The sequence below is a fragment of the Camelus dromedarius genome, chromosome 4, assembly GCF_036321535.1.
Source record: "Camelus dromedarius isolate mCamDro1 chromosome 4, mCamDro1.pat, whole genome shotgun sequence".
NCBI classification, from domain to species: Eukaryota; Metazoa; Chordata; class Mammalia; order Artiodactyla; family Camelidae; genus Camelus; species Camelus dromedarius.
This window is the reverse complement of record NC_087439.1, coordinates 19,968,152-19,994,644: the sequence shown is the minus strand read 5'-3', so window position 1 is coordinate 19,994,644 and position 26,493 is coordinate 19,968,152. Positions and strand designations below refer to the sequence as shown.

General features: G+C 37.4%; 1 protein-coding gene across 1 annotated transcript in view; it reads right to left on the bottom strand.

Annotated features, from left to right (window-relative positions):
• THSD7B (thrombospondin type 1 domain containing 7B) overlaps positions 1-26,493 on the bottom strand; it is a 764,170-nt gene that overhangs the window by 38,421 nt on the left and 699,256 nt on the right. Inside the window, exon 18 of the mRNA XM_064484730.1 lies at positions 1,057-1,198. Coding sequence (XP_064340800.1) covers positions 1,057-1,198 — 142 coding nt within the window. The remainder of the gene's footprint in view (positions 1-1,056; positions 1,199-26,493) is intronic.

The window sequence follows — 26,493 nt, the reverse complement described above, 5'->3', positions numbered from 1 at the left end:
AATCATCTGTGTGCTGGGGATAACTGAGATGGAAAAAAACTCAGAAATGATGCTAAGTCTTCGATGTCAACTTGAAGATACTTTCAAGAAATAATTATAATTTGGTCTAATTGGTAGAATGGATACAAGAGAGGTACCACAGAAGGGAAAGAGGGCAAGATATATGGACCGTGACAGAAATTCTCATTTTAATAAAAGTTATTCTCTCATGAGAGAAGGTTTTATAGACTTGTCTAGCTGTAATATAAACTAGACACTAGGAATTAGAATAAATTACCCCTTAACTAATTCTTTTAAAAAAATCTTACTTTCGTGTGGGTAGGAAAAAAAAAGATCCTTGATCATATACCGTGAGAACCTCTTTAAGGAGATTTTTCCTATTTGGTAGATGATCTACAAGTTTAATAGAAGAGCAAACCCATGTATGGTGAAATTGGTATTTTAAAGACATGCTTTTCCAGGAAAGCAAACTCTATTGTGTTTCTGAAAAATTACTACAAAAACTAATGATCTGAAACACCCTTAACTGAAGAAAAAGAGCAGATACCCCAGGCCAGCTTTCACCTGTAAAGACAACCAGGCAGCCCGGGGGAAATCACTAGGAGCTTCCTACGTGAGAACTCTCCGCAGTGCCGCTGTGACCACGGGTGACAACTGGTTTCAGGAAAGGCTACTGCTTTGCCTCGGCAGGCATGTGGCGATTTGGTCGTCGGCACTGAATTCAATGCTGAGACTTAACATGGCTCCGCGTCTTGCGGCGTCCTGTGTGTCAGCTGCTGCAGGGAACAGCAATCAGCGTAACTACACAGTCCTTGGGTATCAGACACTGAGCACTGTGGTCCCCAGGAAAAACCTGAGCCGGGTCTGAAGGAGGAGGCCGTTGTGACTTTCAGTGCCTCTAAACCATCCCTGTCCAGTCATGCCCGGCAGCCATCCTTAGTGAGCCCCAGAGAGCAAGGATGGTCAGGAGCCTGACATTTCCTGAAATAATCAGAGCCATGAAAGAGCTCAATTCTACAACAGCATAATCACATTCTGCATGGTTTTCAACCATACCTGTTAGATTGTACTGGAACTGAAAGCAGTTTTCATTGAGGAGGCAGGGCTGCACCTGGGAGTCCTCAGTGCACGACCTTGAGCTCAGCGGGGGCCTCAGCAGATGGCGGGTTCTCCTCTGCATTGTGTGGGGATCACATGACTGAAAATAAAAAAGCAGGCAGAGTCAGAAGGGACCTGGAGCTGGCTGATAAATTCTACGTGATGATCCGTACGCGTGTAGGCATGTGTATAACAGTGACATGGAAGAGACTATTGAGAGTATGAAACATACTAAGAAAATCAAACCATTATGTGATTCAATGTAAAGCATTGTGAGGTTTTTCACCTGACACCTCTTTCTTGTGCTGTGTTATGATGAAGACTACATTTCTACCTCCCATGCATAATAAGGCACAGGGAGACTATTTTCATCAATGAAACACACCCTGCTCTCAAAATAGTCTGCCATTTGTAAGAGATGAGTGCATTTTGAATGTTTACATGAATGAGAAAAGGAAGACAATGTCCCTTGTGCCCTCAGATAGTCTGGTCCAATAGAAAAAAAAAAAAACTACACATAACATTTTAATGAGAAAATCACTTTTTAAAAAAGAACAAACTCACAGAGGACATTACAGGTTCAATCCTGCCAATAAGTTAAAAATTTCCTCTTACTTGGGAGGCCCTCTGATCTGCAGAAGATGAGCCACTGCATGCTGTTCCCCTTCCAGCAAAATAAACGTATAAATATGAACTTCAAAGATCTCCTACACAAATCACTTTACCCACGGGTCCCCACATCTTTGTATACTCTTGGCTCATACAACATTCTTGAGCCAGGGAAGCCTGCCTACCACCTGCCATCCACCTGCTCTACCCACAGAGGACCTGCAAAATCTCCCTCTACTGGAAGAATCTCCTTCAAGTGTCCTAAATCCTATCTTTCCTCTTCTTCAGAGCACTGAACAAGGCTTCATTGTGGACAGTCTTTCTTTTAATAATGATGAATTCTTTTCTTCCTTCCTAAGCAGCTTTCCACCCATGCTCAAGAATTACTCTACAGGATTTGATTCTAAACATATATACATACACACGTTACACCTGCCCGTATATGATCATTCGTTATTTCTTTATTACCCCATCTCCTTCCTTTCTTTATAAACTCTTTGACGGCATGATAGATCATGGTCTCTACTTCCCATGTCACTGCCTGAAGATCTTGGTATGTATTTTACACAGTGGTTGTTCAATAAATACCATTAAATATGGTCAAAGTAACACAATTCCAGACACAGAAATATAAAGAGGCACACAGATGTTTAAACGACAGGAGAAATAGAAGTCTCTGAATTAAGGTCACCAAAGCATCATTTCCATATTTGGAATGTTTTATTTATTTTTTAAGCCCTTTTACCTTTTCAGATACTGTAGCAAGAACAAAACCTGTAAACTTAATCTTGGCTGTTAATCAAAATGATAATGTTGGATTGCACTGAAATACGCAGAAAACTGCCACAAAATTTTCTTCTAGTTCTACATGTTTAGAGCCATTGAAACACATTTACTGTCCATGTGGCTTTATAATTAGATAATCTGTCAATACTTGTAAAGTCATTTTACATTTTAATTGTATCAAATTGACACCAGATGATCACGAAAGGCCTTTGAAATCAGGTAATTACTCTTAATTATCTGAAAAGGAATCCCATGCTAAATGCTTACCAATAATTTATTACTAGTTCACCGTTGAATTTGATTGTTTGTTCTCATGAGCAGGAATACTAATTTAAATGATTTACCAACAAAAGAAAATAGAAGTATCTTAAAAGATCCTCCTGATTAGCATTCTACTACTTTTCTACCTTCTAAACATCAATTAATGCTTGAACCAAGTGAACATGTGAAAAGATTTATGTACCTGCTTAGTCTAAACCATCAAATAAAGCAAGAGAAAATAACACATACACACAAGCATGCACACACAGTTCAAATTATTATGTAAACCCTGAATAATTCACTTGTATATTCTGTGCCTTAGTTCTTGTGTAAACCCAGGTGAGAAAGGCGTTTGGAAATAGTGCTGTAATGTGATAGGATTTAAGAATATCCTCCTTCAAGGCCTCACTCTCCATCAGTCTCAGTCTGCTGGGTCTGCTTTTGAGATGATACCCTCTGCCTGTCATTCATAACCGTGTAGACGTTCTAGAAATTAATACACTGAAAACCAACACTGCAGCTAACTCTCCTACCAGCCCTCGCCACGGAAATAGGCAACGGGGTGGGGGGGGTGTAGGTGACTGAAATCCACAAACACAATCCAATCTCAGGGGATATTTGTACATTTCAGCCTATAAAAACTGTTTAGCACTGCTAACAAGAGTTAGATGAGTTAGTGTTTCTCCTTACTCCTTTCTCTCTGTTAGCTAGTGAGATAGGAAGTTCATAAAATAGGTCACAGGGGAGATGGAGGTGGGCTAAGAAAAGAAGAATAACAAAGGAGGCTTACATCTGGACGATTTCTTTATTAGATCGAGATTCTTCAAATATAAACCTGGATCTCCTCTCCCCTAGAGTATTTATATATATAAGACATACTGTCAGCTTCCAAAATAGAGAAGTGAGAAAGTAAGGTGTGGATACCTAACCCAAAGTCAACTTTGGACCAGTTTCATTATAAAGAACAAGATCATACAGCTAAAGTTTACTTGCTAGGGAAGGAGATGGCCAGTAAGAACCAATAGTCTTTGGCACGTAGGCCCCTTTATGATTCTAGATTTTTGAACTTATTTACTGTTGAAAACCAACACTTAAAAGTTCAGTCCTTCATTATGACACTGGGCCTTCACACCTTTTGTTCTCTCTAGCAACAATGCTGTTACCCCTGAACCTGGCCTGAATGTCAGTATTACTCTGTCAAAATTAAAACGGATGTTCCCTCTGAGAGCCTCCCCTGACTTCCTTGCACCCATATAAATGGAATCACCTTACTAGTAAACGTTCCCACTGCATCTGTGCTGATGTGTGTGCTTTCTTTCCTGTGGGCTATTTGGAGAGTCCATGTCTTAACATGTCAATTTTCTTGGGCACTGAGAGCCTTGTTCTGTGTCCGACATACAGTATGTAAATCATAAGTATTTCTTGGTATAGGATAATTTAGTTCTTCCTGGGCACTAAGACTGGACTTTTTAAAGTTGCCATTAGCAGACAAAAAGTCAACCCTGGACTGTGATCACATTGCCTAAATGTAAGGGTTCCCCATAGGTACCTGTGTATCTGATACAAAGAGAATATAATATTTTCTCTAATTCTCATACTTATTCTCTAAAATCCAGATGACATTTCCCAGAATGATAGACTATCATTACAGTAATAAAACATACAAACATTAATGAGTTTAAATCACCCATATAAAATATAACAGATAATTGAAGTAGAATATTTTAAATAAATCCAAATAAGAATGTATAATTTGATATTTTTCTAATACTGAACTATTAACTGTGACAGTTTAATAAAACCTGGCATTAATCTAGGTGCTTGTGAATTTAAGTCCCTGTGTAGATTTCTCATCTGGAGATAAGCACGACTCCAAGGCCTGGCCTTGTCAGCTCCCATCAGATATAGAAACCCACTGCCTTTGTTCTGTTATAGGATTTCTCTGATGATTCTGATGTGGTCTCTCCCTCATTTAACTCATTAGTCCTACTGTCTGTAGCTCTGCCATTTCTAATCTTCCTTGAGGCAAAAAAAAAAAAAAAAAAAAAGAAGAAGCTATATATGCTGTGAAGTTGAGTCTTTGGAAAAATGGGATAAAAAGATTTACCAAATACCACTGCAATGCTTTCTAACGAAATTCTTAGCGAAATTACACTCTGATTCTCAAAAGTTGATGAGGGATGAGAAAACCTCTAGGACAGAAATATTGCCTAAAAATTTTTTGTTCTTGCTTCTCATATGTAAAAAATTCCTCAGAGATTCTGAGGAAATGGTTATAGAAGTGGAAAAAAAAAGTCCTTTGCATATCATGGTGCAACAGAGAGAGCAAAGACAAAACCAAATAGACCATATTCTCAGTAAAAGTTATCTCCACAAACCTCAAAGCATGAACAGGTGGGGACTGATGACTCAAATTACAGAACCTGTGTGATATCAGTATCCAACACGAGAAACAGAAGGTAAAAATGTGGCATCTGACATACTCAAGAACACCAAAATGGAAAATTAAGCTTGAGAGTAGATTTTTTGCATACTCCAAAAGCACGTGAATACAAGGGGTCCATGGAGAGATTTGTGGGCCTGAAGCTGTGTCCAATGAACTTTCAACAGACCAAAGCTGCCTTCCAGGACAATTTCCTGCACTGAAGAGAAACTGGTGGGGAAAGTTCCCAAACTGATCAAAACAGGGAAACTAGCAATTATGGAGAAGAAAAGGCCAGTAAACCAAAGGGGGAGGAAAAGGAATCCGGCGAATTTCACAAAGAGCTGCTATATCTTGAACATGCAAAACAAACAAACAAGCAAACAAACAAGAGACGAGAACTCTGGACCATGAAAAGGAAATTAGGAACAACAGTCCCCAACCACACCTCTTTCTAAAAGTTCATAAAACTTCATGAAAAAGAGAATAAATGTCAGAATACCATCTCCATAGATAAGAAACTGCAGCAGAAAGACATGCATGAATACTAGATAGAAACTACTATTTCAAAATGAGCTAACAGTCATTTAGGAAATGACAGGATATGAAAGAACAACATAATAAGAATTACAAAAACTCAGAACTTAAGTGATAGAACTCAGTAAATAGACATTTTAAAAATTTCAGAAATGAAGACAAAACTAGGAGAAATACAAGGATAAAAATATAAACAATGCCTTAAGAAAAAACAAAATAATATATAAAAAGAAAAACGATCGAAGAAAATATTTTTAAAAGAAATTGAAATAATTTGAGAAAAACTAATAGAAAAGTGAGGCAAAATAGATGCCACATGCTTATGTAGAGTTTATGAAAAACAAAACCTAAGCAAGAGAACAACACTTTACAAAAAAAACCCCAAAAGATTCAAGAAAACTTTCAAAAAATAAAAAAGGTTTGAAAGGGTCCTTTTTACTTTTTTGGTTTGTTTTGTTTTATGAAAGAGAGGTAATTGGGTTTATTTATTTATTTATATTCATAGGAGGTGCTGGGGATTGAACCCAGGACCTCGTGCATGCTAAGCATGTGCTCTATCACTTGAGCTATACGCTCCCCACAAAAGGGTCCTATATTAAAAGGGAACATCAGAATTGCGCATACTGAGACATATCCTAGTAAAATTATTAAGCTTTAAAGAAAAAGAAAAAAAAATTGAATATCTAGGCAAGAATGCCCAATGTCTTATAAAGAAAATAAAATCAGATTGTCATTAGATTTGACAGAAAATTTTATGCCAGAAAAAAATGCAGAACTATAAAAAAGATACACAATGACAAAAAAAAATCCAAGGATTTTATATCCAGCAAAGCTGACTTCCAATTAAAAGACCATACATAAACTGCTAACAACATGTAGGAACTCAAGGAATATTGTTTCCTCGAACCCTTTCTTAGGAATTCACTAGAGACTTGAGTTTTAGACATCAAAACTGGCTGGAAAGACATCAGTGTGAAGATTTGTGTTGAGCCAGTTTACATGGAGAACTTCCGCATGGGCTATATGCTCTGAAGACACAGATCAAATGCAAGTGTAAAAGAATGAGAGAACCTATGTAAAAATATTACCTTTTTTATGTACTCCTCTTGGTGACAGTATAAGTATTATTCTGAAAATGTTTTCTGTGTTATGTGGAATAAAGCAAATGTATAATTATAATACATTCTGTTTCCATATTCAATGTCCTTGAAAAAGTGGATTCTTACTATAGTAAAAAGGAGAGATGGAAGACAGAACTTAAGTGAACACCTATAGTTCATTAGTATGAACTCAAGAAGTATTTCATCTTCAAAATAAAGGAAATAACAATATATATTTCAAACCTCTGCTCACTGAAATGGTCTGGAAGCAGCAGAATCCAGTAAGTGTGAGGATCTCTAGAGTCTTCCCGTGGCAATAAAGAGCTGTTTTCACTAAAAGAAGCCAGAGCTTTTTAGAGATAAACAGCTGATTCCAAGTCTGGCACAGAAAATGTGTAAGATGAGCCTGAAATGCCTCACTGTAGTGGGTAACAAGGAAGCTAACAAAGCCCACCAGAGTCTTTATTAAAATCTTTGGAGAACAAAATTACAACTAGCTGATCTGAGCTTAATATAGGTGATAATTGAAAAGAACTAAAACATATCCAATCTGCTTAAAACTGTGTTTTCATTATGATACAAATTAATCACATGCTAGGAAAACAACTCCTTGTTTTGAAAACTGGTAAATACAAAGCAAATAAGCATTTTTCCTGCCTTTTCTATACAAAATGGATCAGCAGGTGATTAAATACCAGCTGGGGAAAAATTTCTCCTTACCGTAGTAGTACTTCCACAATGAATTAGTATTTCCACAGTGAATGAGAAAGGGTTACAGAATCGGAAGGCTGCCAGCTTATATTTCCTAAATAATAAAAAATCTAGGCCTTGATCATCAGTGACAGCCAAGCTCAAAAAGAGATAACCATACATTATGTGCCTCCTGAAAAAGAGCGCATCTTCTAAGAAGGTGTTTTGCCAAAGTAACCAGGTTTGAATCTGATTAAGCCTCTATAATCCAACTCCCAATTTATGAGAAACTCAAGGATAGAGGAACATGTTAAACCTCACCATGGGGATGCAATTTACTAGACAGACTGGGAAATTCAGTAACAAAGATGGCCCATTTCCCTTACAAATAAATTGCTAGGAAGAAAAAAGATATAGAAGAAACAGCTAGATTAAAAGAAATTTAAAGACATATATAAAAATAGCAGAACCAAGCCATAATGGCTGGCCCATTCAGATTACAGATCTAAAGAAAAAGGAAAAGATTATCATGCAAGTCTGTACAGGGTTTACTTTTGAGGGAAGTGAGGAAGCTATAACCTGTGAAGCTCTTTATGAGTAACTGGCAAGGTTCTGTCTCCTAACCTGAGTGGCTGTTTCAAGAGTGTCTGCCTGATAATTAACGTGTACAATTTGTTTTACATAGTTTTCTGTGTTTATTTTAAAATTACTATTTTTAAAAGTTTAGAAATCTCTCTCCGATCATCCTTGGAAAATGTAGGTTTCATTCCATTATGTGATTCGAGAGTCTCCAGATATCAGTCTTTCTCAAAGTATGCTGCTTTCTACAGTGTGTTAATAGGTGCCAAGAGAGAAAAGAATTTCATACTTAAATGCATTTAGGGAATATTGAGCTAAACAGTTCTAAACAAGGATTTTTTTGATAGACCTTTACTATATCTTTACCCTTTACTATATCTTTACAGAGTCTGCTATAAAGTCATCAAAATCTAGTCTCTCCTTTCTTCCAGGCCACAGGAGTGGACCGTGTATTCCAGCCTTCCTTGCAGGTGAGTGCAACCATATAACTGAGTTCTGACAGATGCTCCGTTAGCCTGTGTTCCAGGATGACTGTATGGAGCAAGAAGTGTCCTTTCCTCACCAAGAAATCCCACTTGGGACTGTTTGCTGGGAGACAGATAAAATCATATACCATTTGAACGATTATAATTTGGGGTTATTTGGTTTTTGCTAATTATCTATTATTATGCTATATATTGTGACTCTAAGGGTCTCAAACTTTCATGTATTAATTTAGCATTTCATATAACACATTTTCAGAAGCACGGATTGCAGATTTAAAGACACATTGAATGGGAAATTCTTCATAAATTACAAAATTATTAATTTATTATCTATGTAAATCAATTGCTCCCCTTAAGAACTCTTCCAGTAAGGTTTCCATTCACTTTAAACAAATAGTTTTTGAAAATACATTAAATTCAAGGCATTGCACCAATGAATAAAACATCCTTTCAAGGAGGATTTTCCTTTTATGCTTTGGATTTCCAAGAGATCATACCTTGTCTCTCCAAAAGACTTAATAGTTACATTTTAAAAGAACATGTCAAGGTTTTAGAAGGCAATGTAGTTTTTTCATCCTCCCTATAAAACAAAGGGGTTTATTAAGTTTGCCTCGGAGGAAGTTTATTTAATTTGTGAGTTTTTAAATTAATGTGTTCGAAGCCAAGGTGGCAGGTGAGATCAATCTAGGTTATCTAAAGAAGTAATTTTTTTTTCAAACTTCAGGTTATGACATATTAGTGGGTTGTCAACATGGTATTAATAACGAATACTTTCATAGTGTTTACTGTGTCCTGGTCGCTGTTCTAAGCTATTTAACTTATTTCATCCTCATAACAGCCTTCTGAGGTAGATGTATTATTTTCCCCTTTATACTGATGGCACAAAGACGTTGAGTAACTTCATCAAGATCACATAGCTAGAAAAGGGAAGAACCAATATTCCAACCCCATCAGTCTAATTCTATAGTCTATGTTCTCAACAGTGATGCCATCTTGGTTCTCAGTTTAGGGAATCAAATTCAGCACTTAAAAAAAAATCAGCACTTTTAAAACTGATAGAGCATAGCATGGAAAATATGTCATAGACTCAGGATGAAAATTATTTCATGAAAAGGTTATTTCTGTTTTATATATATATCTCCCCATAAGTAAGTAATAATGTATGTAATCGTTTGTGATATAAAATGTCTTTCTTACAATGTCACGGTCAAAAAGGTTTAAAAGCCACCAATCTAGTAAAAAATGCTTATCAAAAGAATTTTTCCACTAAACAGACTGTCACGATCAGTACTGCAACACAGTGTTTTCATTTATATAGGTATGTTTGGTTTTTAATTTTGCAAGTATGAACTGTAACTTTTTGAAAAGGGGTGGTTTTTCATTCTATTTTTCTTTCTATAGTATTTCTACCATAAAAACTAATTGCTTCTTTAAATACCAGGATTAATTTTAGGATAGAACAATTATTAGATTGAGTTTATACCTAGAAAGTATGCATTTATTTTCAATTATATGGGATAAAGAGCACAAATATGATTCTTAAATGTAAATGTGTAAGAAAAATTACTTTCCTAAACACATCCTTTCCCACAGGAGATGGGCAGGGGGCTTGGTTGGTGCCCGTGCTCTATCTAGGTAAACTCGACCTACAAGAGGGAGAACGAAGTGGGTGCCTAAGTGAAGGCTTCATGTATTGACAGAGCAGTTCCATTCAGAGTGTTCCCTTTCACAGGGTTCTTTGTGACAGGACAGAAGTGGAGTCAAAGCTCAGAAGCTGAGTCATGGGCCAGTACACGCTGAGCTTGGCCGGAAGCGGGTGCTCCGGCAGTAAGGCACGGAGAGCACTCCAGCACCTGTGACTTCACTCCTCTCGTCTAATGATCTGGGCATTCTCTTTACCTTAGCCGACCTCTTCCGCAGATACATCCAGGACTAGAGCAGTGGTTCTCCACGTGTGGTCCCAGCACCAGCAGCACCAACATCACCTGGCACTTGTTCGAAATGCAAATTATTGACCCCCATCCCACACCCATCGAATCAAAAAACTCTGGGGGGAGGGAAAAAAACACAGATCTGGGGAAGGGTCCAGCAATCTGTGTTTTAAGAAGCTCTGCAGGTGATTTTGGTACACTCCGTAGTTTGGAAACCACTGTCCTCAAACCACTGTTGGAATTTTATTTGTACGATAACTTCCTAATTTTCTGGACCTCAGCATCTTCCTCGAGTCTCTCCTATCTCTATTAATGACAACTCTAGCCATCCAGAGGTCCAGGTAAAAAAATTAGGAGTCATCTTTGATTCTTTTTTTTTTTTCTTTGTTCCCTTACATCTAACAATCATACTCTGAGCAGATCCTTTCAGCTCTAACTTCAAAATAAAATCTATGATGCAGCTGCTTCTCACAATCTGCATCACTCCCACCCTGGTCAAAGTCACAATCACCTTTCACTTCAGCGATAACAGTAACCTCATAACTAATTCTGCCCTTCCTGTTCTATAGATGATGTTGAACTCTGGGGCCAGAATTATCTTTTAAAATAACACAAATGAGATCACTTAACTTCTCTCTTCCATACTTTTTAATAGTTTCCCAACTTAGCATGAAAACTAAGTCCTTTTCTAGGACCTACAAGGTCCTGCACAGACTGGTCCATCACTACCTGTGAATGCTCATGGCCTTCGATGCTCACTGTCCACTGCTTCCTTCACCACTCTGGCCTCCCAGGTGTTCCTGGACAGCTCCAAGCACTCCTGGTCTCAGGGCTTTTGTTCTTGCTGTTCCCTCTGCCTGCAGTGCTCTTCCTCCAGCACCTACATGATTTGTCCTCTTACTTCCGTCAGGGCTCTGCTCAAGTGCTGCCCTATTTGAGACTTCTTTGACCAAGCTGTGTAGGAATGTCAGCAACTCTTCCATGTCACGCTTTGTCTCATTATTTTTCCTTCTTCTTATCACTTACCACTAACCTGATACGTTATATGTGAAATTGGTGTGTTTTGACGTTTGTTTTTCATCATGTCTTTCCTTTCTACTAGAATGCAAGCTCCTGGAGGGCTGGGACTTGCTCTCACTGATGGGTGATGTTCCGAGTACCTGGTAGGCCCAGACCCCTAAGAGATATTCCATACACAGATCTCCACAAGAGGGTATGAGTGAGTGACAACCCAAGCCTTGCAGAAGCACACTGGCCTTTTCACCGGCTGAAAGAGAGCAAATATTTATCACTTACCCTCCCCAGGACTTTGGGATATTTAATGAGTGAAATGAGATTAATGAATGTAAGCATTCCAAGTTCCTGCAAATTTTGGATTTGGCAAGTGTAATGAACTCTTATTATCACTGTATTTTACACAGGTCAAAAGACAGCGTACAACAGAGGAATATTTGCTATGACATCATCGCAAACCTGATCAGGAATTAAAATACTGTAAACTAAAGTTACTGGCCAGAGAGGCCAGAGGCTGGAATCTTGGGCCCTACAATGAGAGACTGTGTTTCTTCCTCTACTTTACCCTAGATTTGAGGGGGCCAATAAGACATGCAACTCTATGTATAGTGGAATAGCCTCTTACAGCTTCTGTTTGTCTTTTGAGAGATTAAGTGGATAATAACAGTGGAGACTGAGACTATATTCTGGATGCAGTCGTATCCCCCAAATAATAGAGACAGGCAACATTTTACAGGAAGAACACACACCCAGTATTGGGGTGATCATTCCATGAGATTATCTCCTAAAGCCTTTCAGAGTCCAACCAGGTGCACTCTGAGGATCCTCGTTTTTACAGATGGTGACATTGAAAGTTCAAAGAGTAAAACCACTGTATAGTAGGTACTCAAACCAGGATTTCAGTCTGGAAGTGTTACTTTGCTCCTCAGTATCTTCAGCTCTTCTCCTTGTAAAGTAGCGATGCTTGTGGACTCTGCGGAGGTGGGGACAGTGGATGTAACGGGGCATCACAGAGCTTCGCTGTGATCGTGGTTATTGTGGCTGCTATTTATTTTAACCTGGAAAGCATGTAGTATGGAAAGTGCTAATTAGACGTGGAAAGGACAGAGAGAATGGACACCAGGAACTGTGGCTTACAGACTAACCAAAAAGCGAGGTAAACCAGACTGAAGGGTGGCAGAGTCAAGCTAGGGACAGGACAATGAATAAGGCTCACTGCCTGTCTCTGAGGAGCCCACGGTTCATGAAAGACGCTCTCAGTCTAGGGGCGGACTCGTCCAATTTAGGGAGTTAACTGGAAGGCATGCCAGACACATGTCTCAGTATAATGGGATGACAAGAGCAGGGGCAGAAGCTATGACATCATCAAGATGACATAATGGTCCTGGTGTGGCTTTGCTGGGCTACTGCTAAGAGGACGTCAGGATGACACATCAATACCAGGAGATGTTTGCTTGGCCAAGATGTGTGGGCAGAGATTTTATAATGGTCAGGGACATCCCTGAGAGTCCTTCTGGCTGGTATTTCATGACACTAAGGAATTGTGAACGTGAATATTTATAATCCAATCAGCGACCCTGGAACAGATGAGTGACGTATGGCATATCCAATTGGAGTGTCCGAGGCTGTCTGCTGCTTATATTATAACTGTTGGGGCTGGGGAATGAAGAAAGAAGAACGACCCAAATCCAAGCCCAAATACTGCCCTGCATTCCTCGAACATTTCAAAGTCATACAAGAGAAAGAAAGATGGAAGAAACAAAAGAGATGATTATTAAATGCAATATGGTCTGGATCCTGCTATGAAAGGAATATAAATGCTCTGGAGGGCATTTCTGGGCCACTGAGAACATGGGAATATGGCCTAGAGAGGAGCTGTAAGTACTGTGTCAACGTTGTATTTCCTGAATTTCTTAACCATTGTGTGATTATGTTAGGAAACTGTACTTAGGAAAGGCATATTGAATTAATGATACGATGGGGTAAAGGGGTGTGATGCCTTCAACATATGCTCAGATGGCTCGGAAATATTAACAGTGTGTGTATATATGCACAACATACTGTTATTTTTCATATATGTATACATATGTGTGTGTGTGTCTGTGTATGGAGGAGGCAGAGAGTTAATAAAGCATATGTGGCTAACTTGAAAATTAGTGGTGTGGATTTTTTGTAAATTTGAAACATTTCTAAATAATTTTTGTCCAGTAAGAGAACTGTAAATGGCACTGACACACCAGTATTCAGGAGACAATGATGAATGACATAAAGGAAGCAGGCACTCCTAACCATCTCTCTCCCACCCAGAGCATCCTTAGGTGGAAGCTCCTGTTTGAATTGAGGGCACATACACCCCTAATCTCAATCACTCTCCCTCTCCCTTCTTTTTCTTCTTCTTTTTAAAAAAATTTCCATGCAGTGCTTACCCTTTGTTCTTCACTCTAAACCCCAAACCTTCAAGGACCAAATAAAGAAGACAAGTCAGAATACGCAATGAACTCCCAGCCTGGAATGGGCCCTAGGATGCTGTCTGGAATGAGAATCCCAGGACAGAAGTTTTGGTCTCTATCAGCTATGTAGGAGTGCTGGGCCCCTCTTTAGACCCGGGAAGACTAAAAGAGTCGATTCTGTGATATTTTTGTTTTACTGTTTATGCCCTATTCCAATTCCAGTCCCGACCACAAACCAAAGAAAAGGCGTCCACCACTGCATCTAGAATGTGTCTGAGATCTCACTCTCCAGTTCTGCCTTTCCTCTCCCACCAAAGATTACTGGGACCCTTTCTTCTCAGAAGAATCCTATCCTTGGGTAGCCAAAGTCATCTGATCTGCTAGAAGGAGAGTGTTACCAAACACAGGGCTACTGACTTTAGGGTACCGCATGTACTAGATATGAATGAGAATGTTCATGGCGGATGACTCTAAGACTGGACAGCACTGGTTTTAAGACTAACCCCTCGTTGAAGTATTAATATTTGTAAACGTCTATACACGGGGCTACCAACATGGAGGGCACCCACATGGGACTCTGACCTGGGTTCATTCTTTGTAGTCACACCATTGTTCTAGGCTCTCACTCACACCGAACGTTTTCTTTCTTTTTTCTTCCTTCTTCCCCATCACTCCTCTGCCTAACTAACCCTTACTCATCTCTGAGGTTTCCATATGAATATTCTCTCCCTAAAAAACTTCTCCGATCCTCCTTGGGATTAGACCATGTGCCAGCATATACTCTCATGACACCGTTTGCTTTGCTCTTTTAACACATTCTACTCTGTTGAAACAGTAGGGATTTTCTGCATTCCTCATTAGACTGGAGGTTCCACGAGGACAAGGAATCTTCACTGCCATAGCCCTACTGCCTAACAGAGCATTTATCATGGATGATTGAAATTGGCTGAATTTATTTTTGTATGATGTGCTAGACCCTGTGCTAAACGACTTACACGTTTCAATCTCCACTCTGCCTTCTGAGACGTGCATTACTATTCTAACTATTTAACTTACTGAGGTTAAATAGCTTGCCCAAAGTGCCAGTGCTAAGAAGAGAGACAAGGAGGAAAGAAAATACAGTGTGTTTGGGCTGTTTCTAAATCTCAAACTTATTTCTTGCAGTTGTTTATTCAGCATTGCTATGTATCTAACACTTGCCTCTAAAGATGAAAATTAGCACCTAGAAAATAAGACTTGCAATCAAATTGCATTTTCTCTGGGCACCTCTTGGAATGGGGAAAAATCTGAGGGATGGGACTGTGGTTTCCATAAAATATATAAACTAATTTTAAGGTAAAAACACCCATAATATTTCTACCTGTAAGTACTATTATTTTTCTCTGTTACTACCATATAATACATGTAGTATTGTAAACCTTAAAAAAAAAACCAACAAATATGAAAACCTAAGGAATACTACTAGGATATGATAAATCTAATATCAAACACATTAACATCCTTCTTTAAGAAACCATAGTGCACTTGAAATTATTCAGAGATATTTTCTCAAGGTGTAGTATGTGTATAGTTACCACAATGGAAAGGAAGTTAAGACTTGGAGAGAAACATAAATTTTAAAAAGCTGAAGTGTGTACAAAAACCAGCAAGAGCTCTCTGTCAATTATGACTCATCAGACATGCCATTTCATTCCCTGGCAATCAGTGCTGCAGTGTGCCATGGGGGAAATTGTATTTTCACATTTTTTTCCCTATATTACCAACCTGGGGGATGGAAATGATGCAAGAAGGACTTGTAGGATAACCTTCATGTACTGTAAATGCACGTTTAAAATTCAAAGTGAAAACCTGGCCTTTTCTTCTTGGACATGAAACATACATTTGGGATGGAATAGAAATCACAAGTATAATGGAGTATAGATGACAAACCTGAGTTCAAAACTGTTCATACATAGTAGTTTGATACTAAAGTTAATAAAAGCCATCATAATAATGAAATATCATTGACAGTAAAGACAGATCTCACATAGATCAAAGAGGAATTAAAGTCATTTTTAAAAATCAAATTTTATATTTCACTATTTTAAAAAGTTGAAGTAGTCACTTTTCATACTTTGTGAAGAAAACTCTGTAGCTACTTTCAGGAAGCTATGAGCAATTACAAACATTTATTGTAAGTGACATTTGGGCTTTTTGATGTTTTAACATTTTCAATATTATTAATTTTTGATGCATTTGTAATCCCAATAAAATCATCTGATATTCCAAAAAGTAACTATTACACTCACTTTTACAGATCAGTAAACTGAGCTTCAAAGAGCATCAGTGACCCGTCAAAGTGACACAGCTTAAAAAGTAGAACAGAAACCAGAATCTCGATATCCCCTCTCTGCTATTTTCCCGGATGTCAACAACTGCATCGAGTACTGTCTTTATATACCTGCTTTATGAGTGATATTTATACATTAATAATTTAATATTAATTCAATATCAAGATGACTAATTTTATTATTATCACAATGGCTAATCATTCCTCATTTCCCTGTTCTAAATTATACGTGTAACTAAAATATGCCAAGCACGCTATCCAATCATCTGAATAGTCCTATGTCAAAACTATCCTATGCAGAAAGTCAGAGATTTTGAGAACTGATATTAGCACATTGTAATTACGAAGCGGGTATTGGCGGAAGTCTATTTCCTTAAAAACCTAAAGCCATTGCCTCCAGCAATAAACGTCATTTTTCCGTATTCATTCCTTCACTCAGAGATTTACCCTGCAAATAACTCACCATGAAGTCAAGACAGTGAAATAAGTCTGAGAGTACTCGGAACACAAAAAGCATTCTACAAAGATGAAGTCATGGTGTCCATATTGCAACTGGGGGACACTCAGGTTTGGTGAGGAGGTTTCTGCTGGGCTGTGCCCTGAGATAGCAGTTCAGCAAAGCATCATCTAAATGAAAACCAAGAGCTATCAAGTTTCAACTCATCACTAATTACCCAAAGGTTGGGGCTACTCAATCAAGGGCCATCAGAAACAAGTTGAAAATTGGTGGAGCACAAAACAGACAACAGTCAAATTCTGGGATGTGAGTCAGTGAACGAGGGCTGATGTCTGTCAAGCAGAGTCTACAGGGATGGCAGACACACACATGGGGCACTAACAGAACCCCCATTGCAAGGAATCTCCACTCCCTATTGACACCTACTCAGAAATAAGCAAGCCTTTTAAAAGATAATTTGGAGTGTATCCCCTCCAGAAGCATGGTGGTTCTCTCAGCCTGGAGGCCCAATGTGACCAGAAAGAGGCAAAGGAAAGGAACAAAGGTAAATGTGGGGGGGAGAGGGCCACTGCAGGTTAGGAAAGTCAAGCACAGTTAATGGAGGCAAAATGTCAGAGCATTCTATCGAATAGACGTGACGCATTTCCCTAAGATTAGAATAGCTCGCCATAGTTATGAACAAATAGATCAAGCTGAAAGAACACAGACGCTGGCTTTTGAATTAGGCTCCGTTTCAAAATCAGATGCTGCAACCTCAGGTATTGTGGGTATAATTTGTAATTTTACTTCTGTATATTTCACTTTCCTCCCTAATACAAGGGGCTAATGCTATATTACGAGTACTAAATGATATAATGCACACAAAATGCCTAGCACAGAGAAACACTTTTTTACTCACTCTTATTTTCAAGGATAAAACTGAAATCAATGGTCTGTATTGGTTCTAAAGCTGAATGACCATTTTACTTCCGATGTGCCCTAAGTTCTAATGAATTGATGGAGCTGAGAGTAGACAAAATGTGTCTGCATTGGTTCCTATGATAATGTTGTTGGGGGTGGAGGCAGAGGGGAAAAGAGGTGGGGGAGGGGAGGGAAAAAAGGTCAAGGAGAGAAAAGAAAGGACAAAGGAAGCCTCAAGGCTTTGGAAAATGGTTTCTCCCTGTAGGGAATTCCTGAGGCTTCCAGGAAGGATGGCTTGATAGGGAAAGACCAGAAGGATACAAGAGTGATGACCCACCAATGGGCAGTGAGTCACTCTATATGCTTCTGGTGGATTCCTTCTTGTTATATATTAAATCCTCTAGCTTCTAGTAAAAAGAAAAGCTTTATAAAAGCGTTCAAAATGAATTTCTTTGAGCTAGATGTTTGTCGATATCATAGGAGAAGGGAGGGGACAAAAACAAGAGAAAAATCTCTAAGGTTTTCTTCAGAGGGTTGCAAATCACTGAATTATGAGTTACACAGCAATTTACAAGCTCGGTCTAGATAGACTACAGTAATCTATAAATGCTGTTCAAGTGATTTATGGCCCAACTGTTCCAACACATTAACAATAGCAGCAAATGTATTTAATTTATTCTCAGGGATGCACATTTACATTATTCACAACAAGCCATTTGTAGGGAAATGTGCAACCCTTAAACTAAAGTGAATGCATCTCTAGTGGGTTTTGAACAGTTATAACTGTCTAATAAATGCTCGTATCCTAACTTACTGTACAGCCAATGGAGATGTTCACCAGCTCTCCTGTAAGCCCTTAATTCTGTGAATTAGTGAACAGCTCTGGAATGCAGGACAGAATCTGTAGTCAACAAAGTTCTCTGCGCCCAAATGATAAAGAGCCTACTTGCCTTACTGAAATTTTGCTACAGCGTGAAAAAGAAAATAATCTTTTATTCTGGATCCCATATTTCAGATTTGTCAGATGGAGCAGAGTGATATATTTCAAGGTTCTAAGGAGCTCTAAGCTTATCTGGCTACCGTCTGGAAAACGCACCATCTGGTGGAACACTGTGGCATTGGACTAATTTGCATGCTACCTGAACCAAAACAAATATAATGTTTTGGGCTTTTCTGGTTCTTTATAAAAAATACTCACATGCATACAGCTTGAAGACATAAATGAAGAAGAAAGAGAGGAAAGAAGAAAGAGTAGGTGAAGAACAGACAGGAACAGGGATGACAGAGGGTGAGGAAGTGAGAGACGTAGGAAAAGGGAGCCCCATGCTAAATCACCAGGGACTTTCATGTTAGGTCATTTATTTCTCTCAGGAACCCTCTGAGGTACAGTTACTTAAATAACTATGTTGCAGATGTGAAAAGCGAGGACTATAACTCTATATATAGATAATCTAATTATAATTTGAATAGTCAGCGTCTTACCAATAAATAGCGTAGCCCCGGTTTAAAGTAATTAACCTGTAACTGCCAACACTGTGTACCCTTTGTAGGTCTCATCTTAAACTCAGTAAGAATAGTGCTCTTTTATAAACTTAGAAAGCTAAGTTTTACAAAATTGAATTATCTTGTGTGCTTGAAACACAACATATTTCAATGACTGTGTCTTCTTGTCTTGATGATGCTCGTAGTTTCTTGAACAATATATTCTCTGTCTCTTGGCCACTGATCAAATCATTCCTTGTCAACTATGCAAACAACTAAGTGAACCAGAAGCCAGCTCTTCCTCTGATTCCCAGATAAATTTTATTGTAGCCATAAGATAGCTACAAACAAGCACCATCTTTTCTAAAGCAGTTTTCTCCCCCTTTGCACACTGGACCTTCTTGGATTAGTAAATGGACAGCTCATACAATGGGTGCATTTTAGACATAAAGATGCCTGTTTTCAAGCCCTAAAAGACCATGCCCTGAGGCCTGATGGACATCTGAGAATTCCATGGTCTCAGATTGTTTTAAAGCCAGAGAACTATAACTCAGTTTTACAGATGTTTGATAACACAGGCAGAATTCCATTATTCTAAATGCCACTATGACAAAGATTGTATCCAACAATCTATTTCCATGTACCGTTCAATTGTCCATGGCAACAGTAATTTGTTATGTTAATTACAATGATGGTCTACTGTAAAGAGTTGCCCAACTAAAATTTCAGCCCATGTCTTTCAAACTAAGGGTCATTTACAATAAGGATAAAGTGTAAAAGTGTATTATATTAACAAAATAATTCTCGTTACATCATCTCTGGAAAAGTCTGAGTAGGGAAGGGCAGAGAAAAAGGCAAAGAGCTTTATTAATGAAAATGAAAGTGCTGTTATATTTTATTAAAAATTGACCTCAGAGTTTTTCACTAACCCCTTAATAGAAGAAAGAATCAGAATAAGTTAGTTTGGAATACTGACTAGACCATAACTAGCTGTTGTACTCCGGGAATAACTACTTAGCCTTTTATCCTCTTATGCAATATGGACATGATCAGATCTGTCCCAAGTCCCCCCAGTACGGTTCTGAGATCATATGTGTAAAGGTATGCAATTATCATCAACCTCTCAGTGCGGATTTCCTCCACACTCGTCAGCACATTCTGAAGAACCTCATTTTATTCTGTCTTGATATTTTTCTTTGATAACTCTGTATTTGTGTGCATAGGTGCGCACGTGTGTGTGTAAATGTAGAATAATCAGAGGGAAAAAGATATATGTCATTGTGCCATATATTTTACCCTGTCTTTTATAGCTCCCAGGTATCTAACTTTTTCAAAGCTGTGCTAAAATGTACTCTTACATTATGCCGAACATTAGCCACTTCCAATATACTAATCTCCATTCTAACAAAATTTCAAAACCACGTACCACATGACCTCATACCCATGATTTTGGAGACTGGGCTGTCAGAAATACTGGTTTCAAAACTTTTTTTTGTGTGTGTGAAATAACCACACAATAGCTTAAATATTTATGAAAGCAATGAACAAATGTTATATTCTTATATTCTGTTGTTGCTATGGTAATGCACATTTGTAGCATCTCTGAAAAAAGTATGTAATCATCTTGTTTTATTATCTCATTTTAAACCTTTATAAATAATGTCAAATATATAGTAAGAGGGGAGTAAATGCACCGATCAATCCACTGTTACTAAACCATAGAAAATACTACACAGTACCACCAATTTTGAAGAGAAAGAAAGAGGAATAGTAGGAAGAAGAGAAGGAGGAAGAGAGGGGAAAGGAGGAGGAGGGAGGGGAGAAGTCCTCCCTGCAGGGTGGGGAGGGAGAGGCAAAGGGAGGAGCAAGAGGAAAAAGAGGAGGGAGGGGGAGGGGGAGAACAGGGAGAGAGAGAAGGAAGAAAAGGAGAAAAATAAAAGAAACCAAACATGTCAGAAATTCACAGCGCAACTCTCATATTCACTCAGTTTGTGTGCACTTTGATTACTCTGAAGTCAGTTAATTTTATTTCAAGGTAAGATAAATACAAGTTGAGATACAGCTAAGAACTGTTTGGTACTTTACCAGAGTACGTTTAACTATGACAATAAGATGTTGCTTTCAGGAGCTTTACCTGCTCATCTGAGCAATCAGAAAATGTGTGTTTGAATACACAGCTAAATGAAGTGTAATTAAAGGAATATTTTTAATGGAAGTCTTCAGGAAGTGTGCAGTTTTCAAAGCACATACTCATTCTATATGCTGCCAATTTTAAAATAATTCCTTAATCTGCCGTTCAAGACCTTTGTTCTCTGTTCCCATTTACCTGAATCCCTGCAGTTTGTTAACAGCTACACTGGACTCCAGGTAAGACACGTTCTGCCCTGTCCATGGAGGATGCTCTATCACACAGCATGTACTCATGATTTTGCCTGTATTTGATGACTTTTACTACTGTTTTTCTCAGCCTCTTGGGTTTATAATAATCTCAGGGTCCCATAATAAGATTTAAAGGCTGAAATACATTTGACCACTTTGTACTTTTCTCTGTTTTTGCCACTTGTGTAAATACCTATTTTATTTACTGAGATTCTGAGTTTTCTTTAACAATTTGAATCATAGAGATCTTTAAAAGTACCCAGCAATGTGTAAGCTTCCTCAATTTATACTTAATACTTTCTCATTTGAATTAAAATATTAAACAGGCAGCTACTATAACCTTCACCTAAAGGAGTTTATAATAAATGACATTATTTTAAGAAGTTTTGTGTGACTCATACATCACTCATGATGCATCTGTATCTGTAGTTATTGCCACATGTGGAAATGCATGTATGTGTATTTTTAAAATCAGATTCTTCATAAAGGACAATCAGCAAAAAAAAAGAAAATCAATCAGATATGAGCTTATCTATAAAAGATAGTTCATCCTGATCAAAGTGAAAGTTGAATACTTCCAAACCATGCCAACACAGTAAGTCTTTACTTAAATTGTGATGGATCAACATTTGAAAACGTTTTAAGCTAAACAAAAGCTGATCTGGAATTATACAAAGTAACAAAAGTGTTAGGAATCAGAAAGCATTTTTATGTATTTCATCATTCTTACCCTTTTGAGAAAGCGTGTGTCTCTTGGTTGGTAAGATGTGTCTGTTTTAGGGCTGCTCAGTTGGCCATATGCATACGTTATGTCTGATAAAAAGCATGCCGGGACTTACGAAACACAGCACAACAATCTTCTCGTACTACTTCCCATGAGAAGATATGAACAGACTGACAAATATAAGGAGCAGGTGTGGCATTTTGCATCTCCTTTTAATTAAATATTGTCATTTTGTAATAGATAAATAAGCACAGGAAATGCATTAAAGATGAGGATTTGGGTTTTGGAGACCATGACATGCACTACGGTGATGAAATATAAGAAGTCTGCCTCACGAAGACCGGAAAGACTTTTCTACAGGAAAAGAGAGTTTTTAGCACTAGTGATTTTAGCATAGAAATAATATATAAGGTTAATGTTTGAAAATCAGTGCATATCAGCAATCAACAATGGGAAAGTGAAACAAGCAATTTCACTTACAATAACATTGAAAATACAAAAACAGAAGAAATAAGATATGAAAGACGTCAAAACTGAAAACTATAAAACATTGAAGAAAGAAATTAAAGAAGACCTTCAAATGGAAAGATATACCAGCTTCATGGATTGGAAGATTACTGTTAAGATGTTAATCTTCTCCAAACTGATCTATAGATTGCCTGCAATATTGGTCAAAAACACAGCAAGATTGGTGGGAGAAATTGCTGATTCAATACTAAAGTTTACATGGAAGTGCAAAAGACACAGTATAGCTGTGACAATCTTAAAGAATTAAAACAATGGAAGATTTTAATTCCCAGATTTTAATTCTTATTTTAAATCTATAGTAAGTAAGACGGTATGATATTGGTATGTGGATAGATAAATAGATCAGTAAAATAGAACAGACTGTCTAGAAATAGAAACACACGTAACTGTTCACTTGATGGTATACAAAGGGAAGAAAAGGAGGTCTCCTTACCAAATGATGCTGGAGAAATGAGCTATCTGTATGGAGGTGGGGAGCATCCATTCTACAGTGCACACTCTTTGTGCACCATTCAGATTACTTTGCATCTTCTAAATAGCTCTGAGAACACCTTTCTCTGCTTCTGCATGCTTTGCTCCTAATGACTTGCACCTAAGACTCTCAAATGATTGCTCTTGGACATTTATCCTACCTCTCTGAAACCCTAAGGAGAATCCAAAGTGCCTACAAGATTTAATCCCCAACCCCCAAAGGCAGCTTTTTTTTTAGTGGATGATGACTAGTGACAAGGAATATGAGCCTAGTTCCTCTGCCTTAAGAAGAGACAACTCTGTAGTGTAATTATGCTCCAGGATCTGCTTTCCAAATCAGGCTGAATCGGGGACTTCATTTCAAATGGCACCCTTGATTGGTTTCTCTACTTTTACAATTCTGCTTCCCCACTACCCTACTGGTTACTCCTTAGTAAATCATTTACACTGAGTTATTGGCTCAGGATCCAGCTTTGGAAGAACCCAACCTGATGACAGTCCTAAGCCATGCTACACACACACACACACACACACAAATCTGAGATGTGCCATAGATGCAAATGTGAAAACTAGACCTATAAACATTTAGAGAAAAAAAATATATAGGTGAATGGTTTTATGGCCTTGGGTTAGGCAAAGACTCCTTAGATAGAACTAGATATTAACCATAAAATAAAACAATAAATTGGACATATGCTGCCTACAAGAAAGTCACGTTAGTTTTAAGGACACACGTTAAGTTGAAAGTGAAAGAAGGGAAAAAGTGCCAAGCAAATGGAAACCAAAAGAGAGTAGTAGTGACTAAAGTTAGACAAAACAGACTAAGTTAAAAAGAGTCACAAGAGACAAAGAAGGTCATTATATCGTGATAAATGGGTCAATTTTTACCAAGAAAATACAACAATTTCAAGTATGCACCCAACACTGGAGCACCTAAATATATAAGCAAATACTTACAGAAATAAAAGGGAAAATAAATAGCAAATAATAATAGTAGGGGACTTTAATACCCTACTATCAACAATGGATAGATGATCCATTGTTGAAAATAAAATGGAAACAGTGGATTTGACCACCACCATAGACAAAATGGACCTAACAGACATACATGGAACATTTCATCTAGCAGCAGGAGAATACACATTATTCTCAAGTGCACACAGAAGATTCCCTAGGAGAGATCATGTTAGGCCATAAAACAAGTCTTAGCAAATTCAAGAAAATTTAAAATATATCAAGTATCTTCTCCAACCTCAGTGGAACTAAACTAAAAATCAGTAACAGGAGAAAAATAGGAAAATTCACAAATAAGTGGAAATGAAACAATGCATTCTTCAATGACCAATGGGTGAAAGGAAAAATCAAAAGGGAAATTCAAAAATATTTTGAAACAAATGAAAATGGAAACACAATCTTCTAAAATCTATGGGATTCAACAAAAGTAGGTTTAAGATGAAAATTTATTACTATAAAAGGTTACATTAAAGAATAACGAAAAATCTCAAATAAGTGAACAAACATTATACCCCAAAGAACTACAAAAAGAACAGACTAAGCCCAAAGTTACCAGGAGGGAGGAAATAATAAAGATTAGAGCAGAAACGAGTGAATTAGAGAGTAGGAAAATAAGAGAAAATATTAACAAAAATAAGATACTATTTGAAAAGATCTTAAAAAATTACAAATCTTTGGCTAGACTCAACAAGGAAAAAAGAGAGTATTCAAATAAAATTAAAAGTGAAAAAGAAGACATTACAACTGATACCACAGAAATAAAAAGGATCATAAAGGCCTACTATGAACAATTACATGCCAACAAATTGAATAACTTAGAAGAAATGGATAAATTCCTGGAAACATACAACCTACCAAGACCAAATCATGAAGAAATAGAAAATCTGAACAGACCAATAATCATTAAGGAAATGGAATCAATAATCAGAAACCTCCCTAGAAAACCCTGGGATCAGATGGCTTCACTGAAAATTTATACCAAATATTTAAAGAAGAATCAATTCCAATCCTTCTCAAACTCTTCCAAAAAAAAAAAAAAAGAAGAGGGAATACTTTCAAACTCAATTTACAAGGCCAGCATTACCCTGATACCAAAACAGCACAACAAAAGAAACAATCAACACAATGAAAAGACAGTGCATATAAAGAAAATATTTCCAAATCATGTATCTGATGTTAATTTTCAAAATAACTCACACACCTCAATAGCAAATATCAAATAATCCAATCTGAAAATGGGCAAAGAACCCAACTAGATATTTTTCCAAAGATCACACACAATGGCCGAGAAGTACAGGAAAAGATGCTCAACATCCAGAGAGATGTTTCATCAGGGAAATGCAAATCAAAATCATGATGAAATATTACTTCTTAACTGTTAGAATGGTTATCATCAAAAAGACAAGTAGTAAGTGTTGGCAAAGATGTGGAGAAACCCATTGTGCACTGTTGGTGTAAATGTAAATTAGTACAACTATTATAGAAAATAGTACAGAGGTACTGCAAACAATTAAAAATAGAACTACCATAACATTAAGCAATCTCACATTTAGGTATATAGCCAAAGGAAGTGAAATGACTACCTTGAAGTAGTACCTCCTGTACCTCATGTTCTTTGTAGAATTGTTCACAATAGCCAAGACATGGAAACAGCTTAAGTGTCAGTTGACAGATGAATGAATAAAGGAAATGTGATTTTATATATATGTACACAAACACACACACGTATAACGTAATATTATTCATCCATAAAAAGAAAATTCTGCCATTTACAACATGGATGAAACTTGAGGGCATTATGCCAAGTGAAATAAGACAGAGAAAGAAACATACTGTATGATTGCACTTATATGTGGAATCAAAATGTCAAATTCATAAACACAGAGTAGAATAGTGGTTATTATGGGTTAACGAGAAGGAAAAGTGGAAAAACGTTGCTTTAGTTACAAATTTTCACTTATAAGATGAGTAAGTTCTGGGGATCTAATGTATATAACGATAGCTATAGTTAACAATACTGCACACTTGAAATTTGTTAAGAGAGTAAATATTAAATGTTCTCACCACAAAATTTTTTAAAAAGGTATCTATGTGAAGTGATGGACGTGTTACTTAACCTTATTGTAGAAATCATTTCACAACATACATGTATAGCAAATTATTACACTGTATACCTTTAAACTTACACAATGATATTTGTCAATTATTACTGAGTAAATATGGGGGGTAAAAGAAAACTACCTCCCA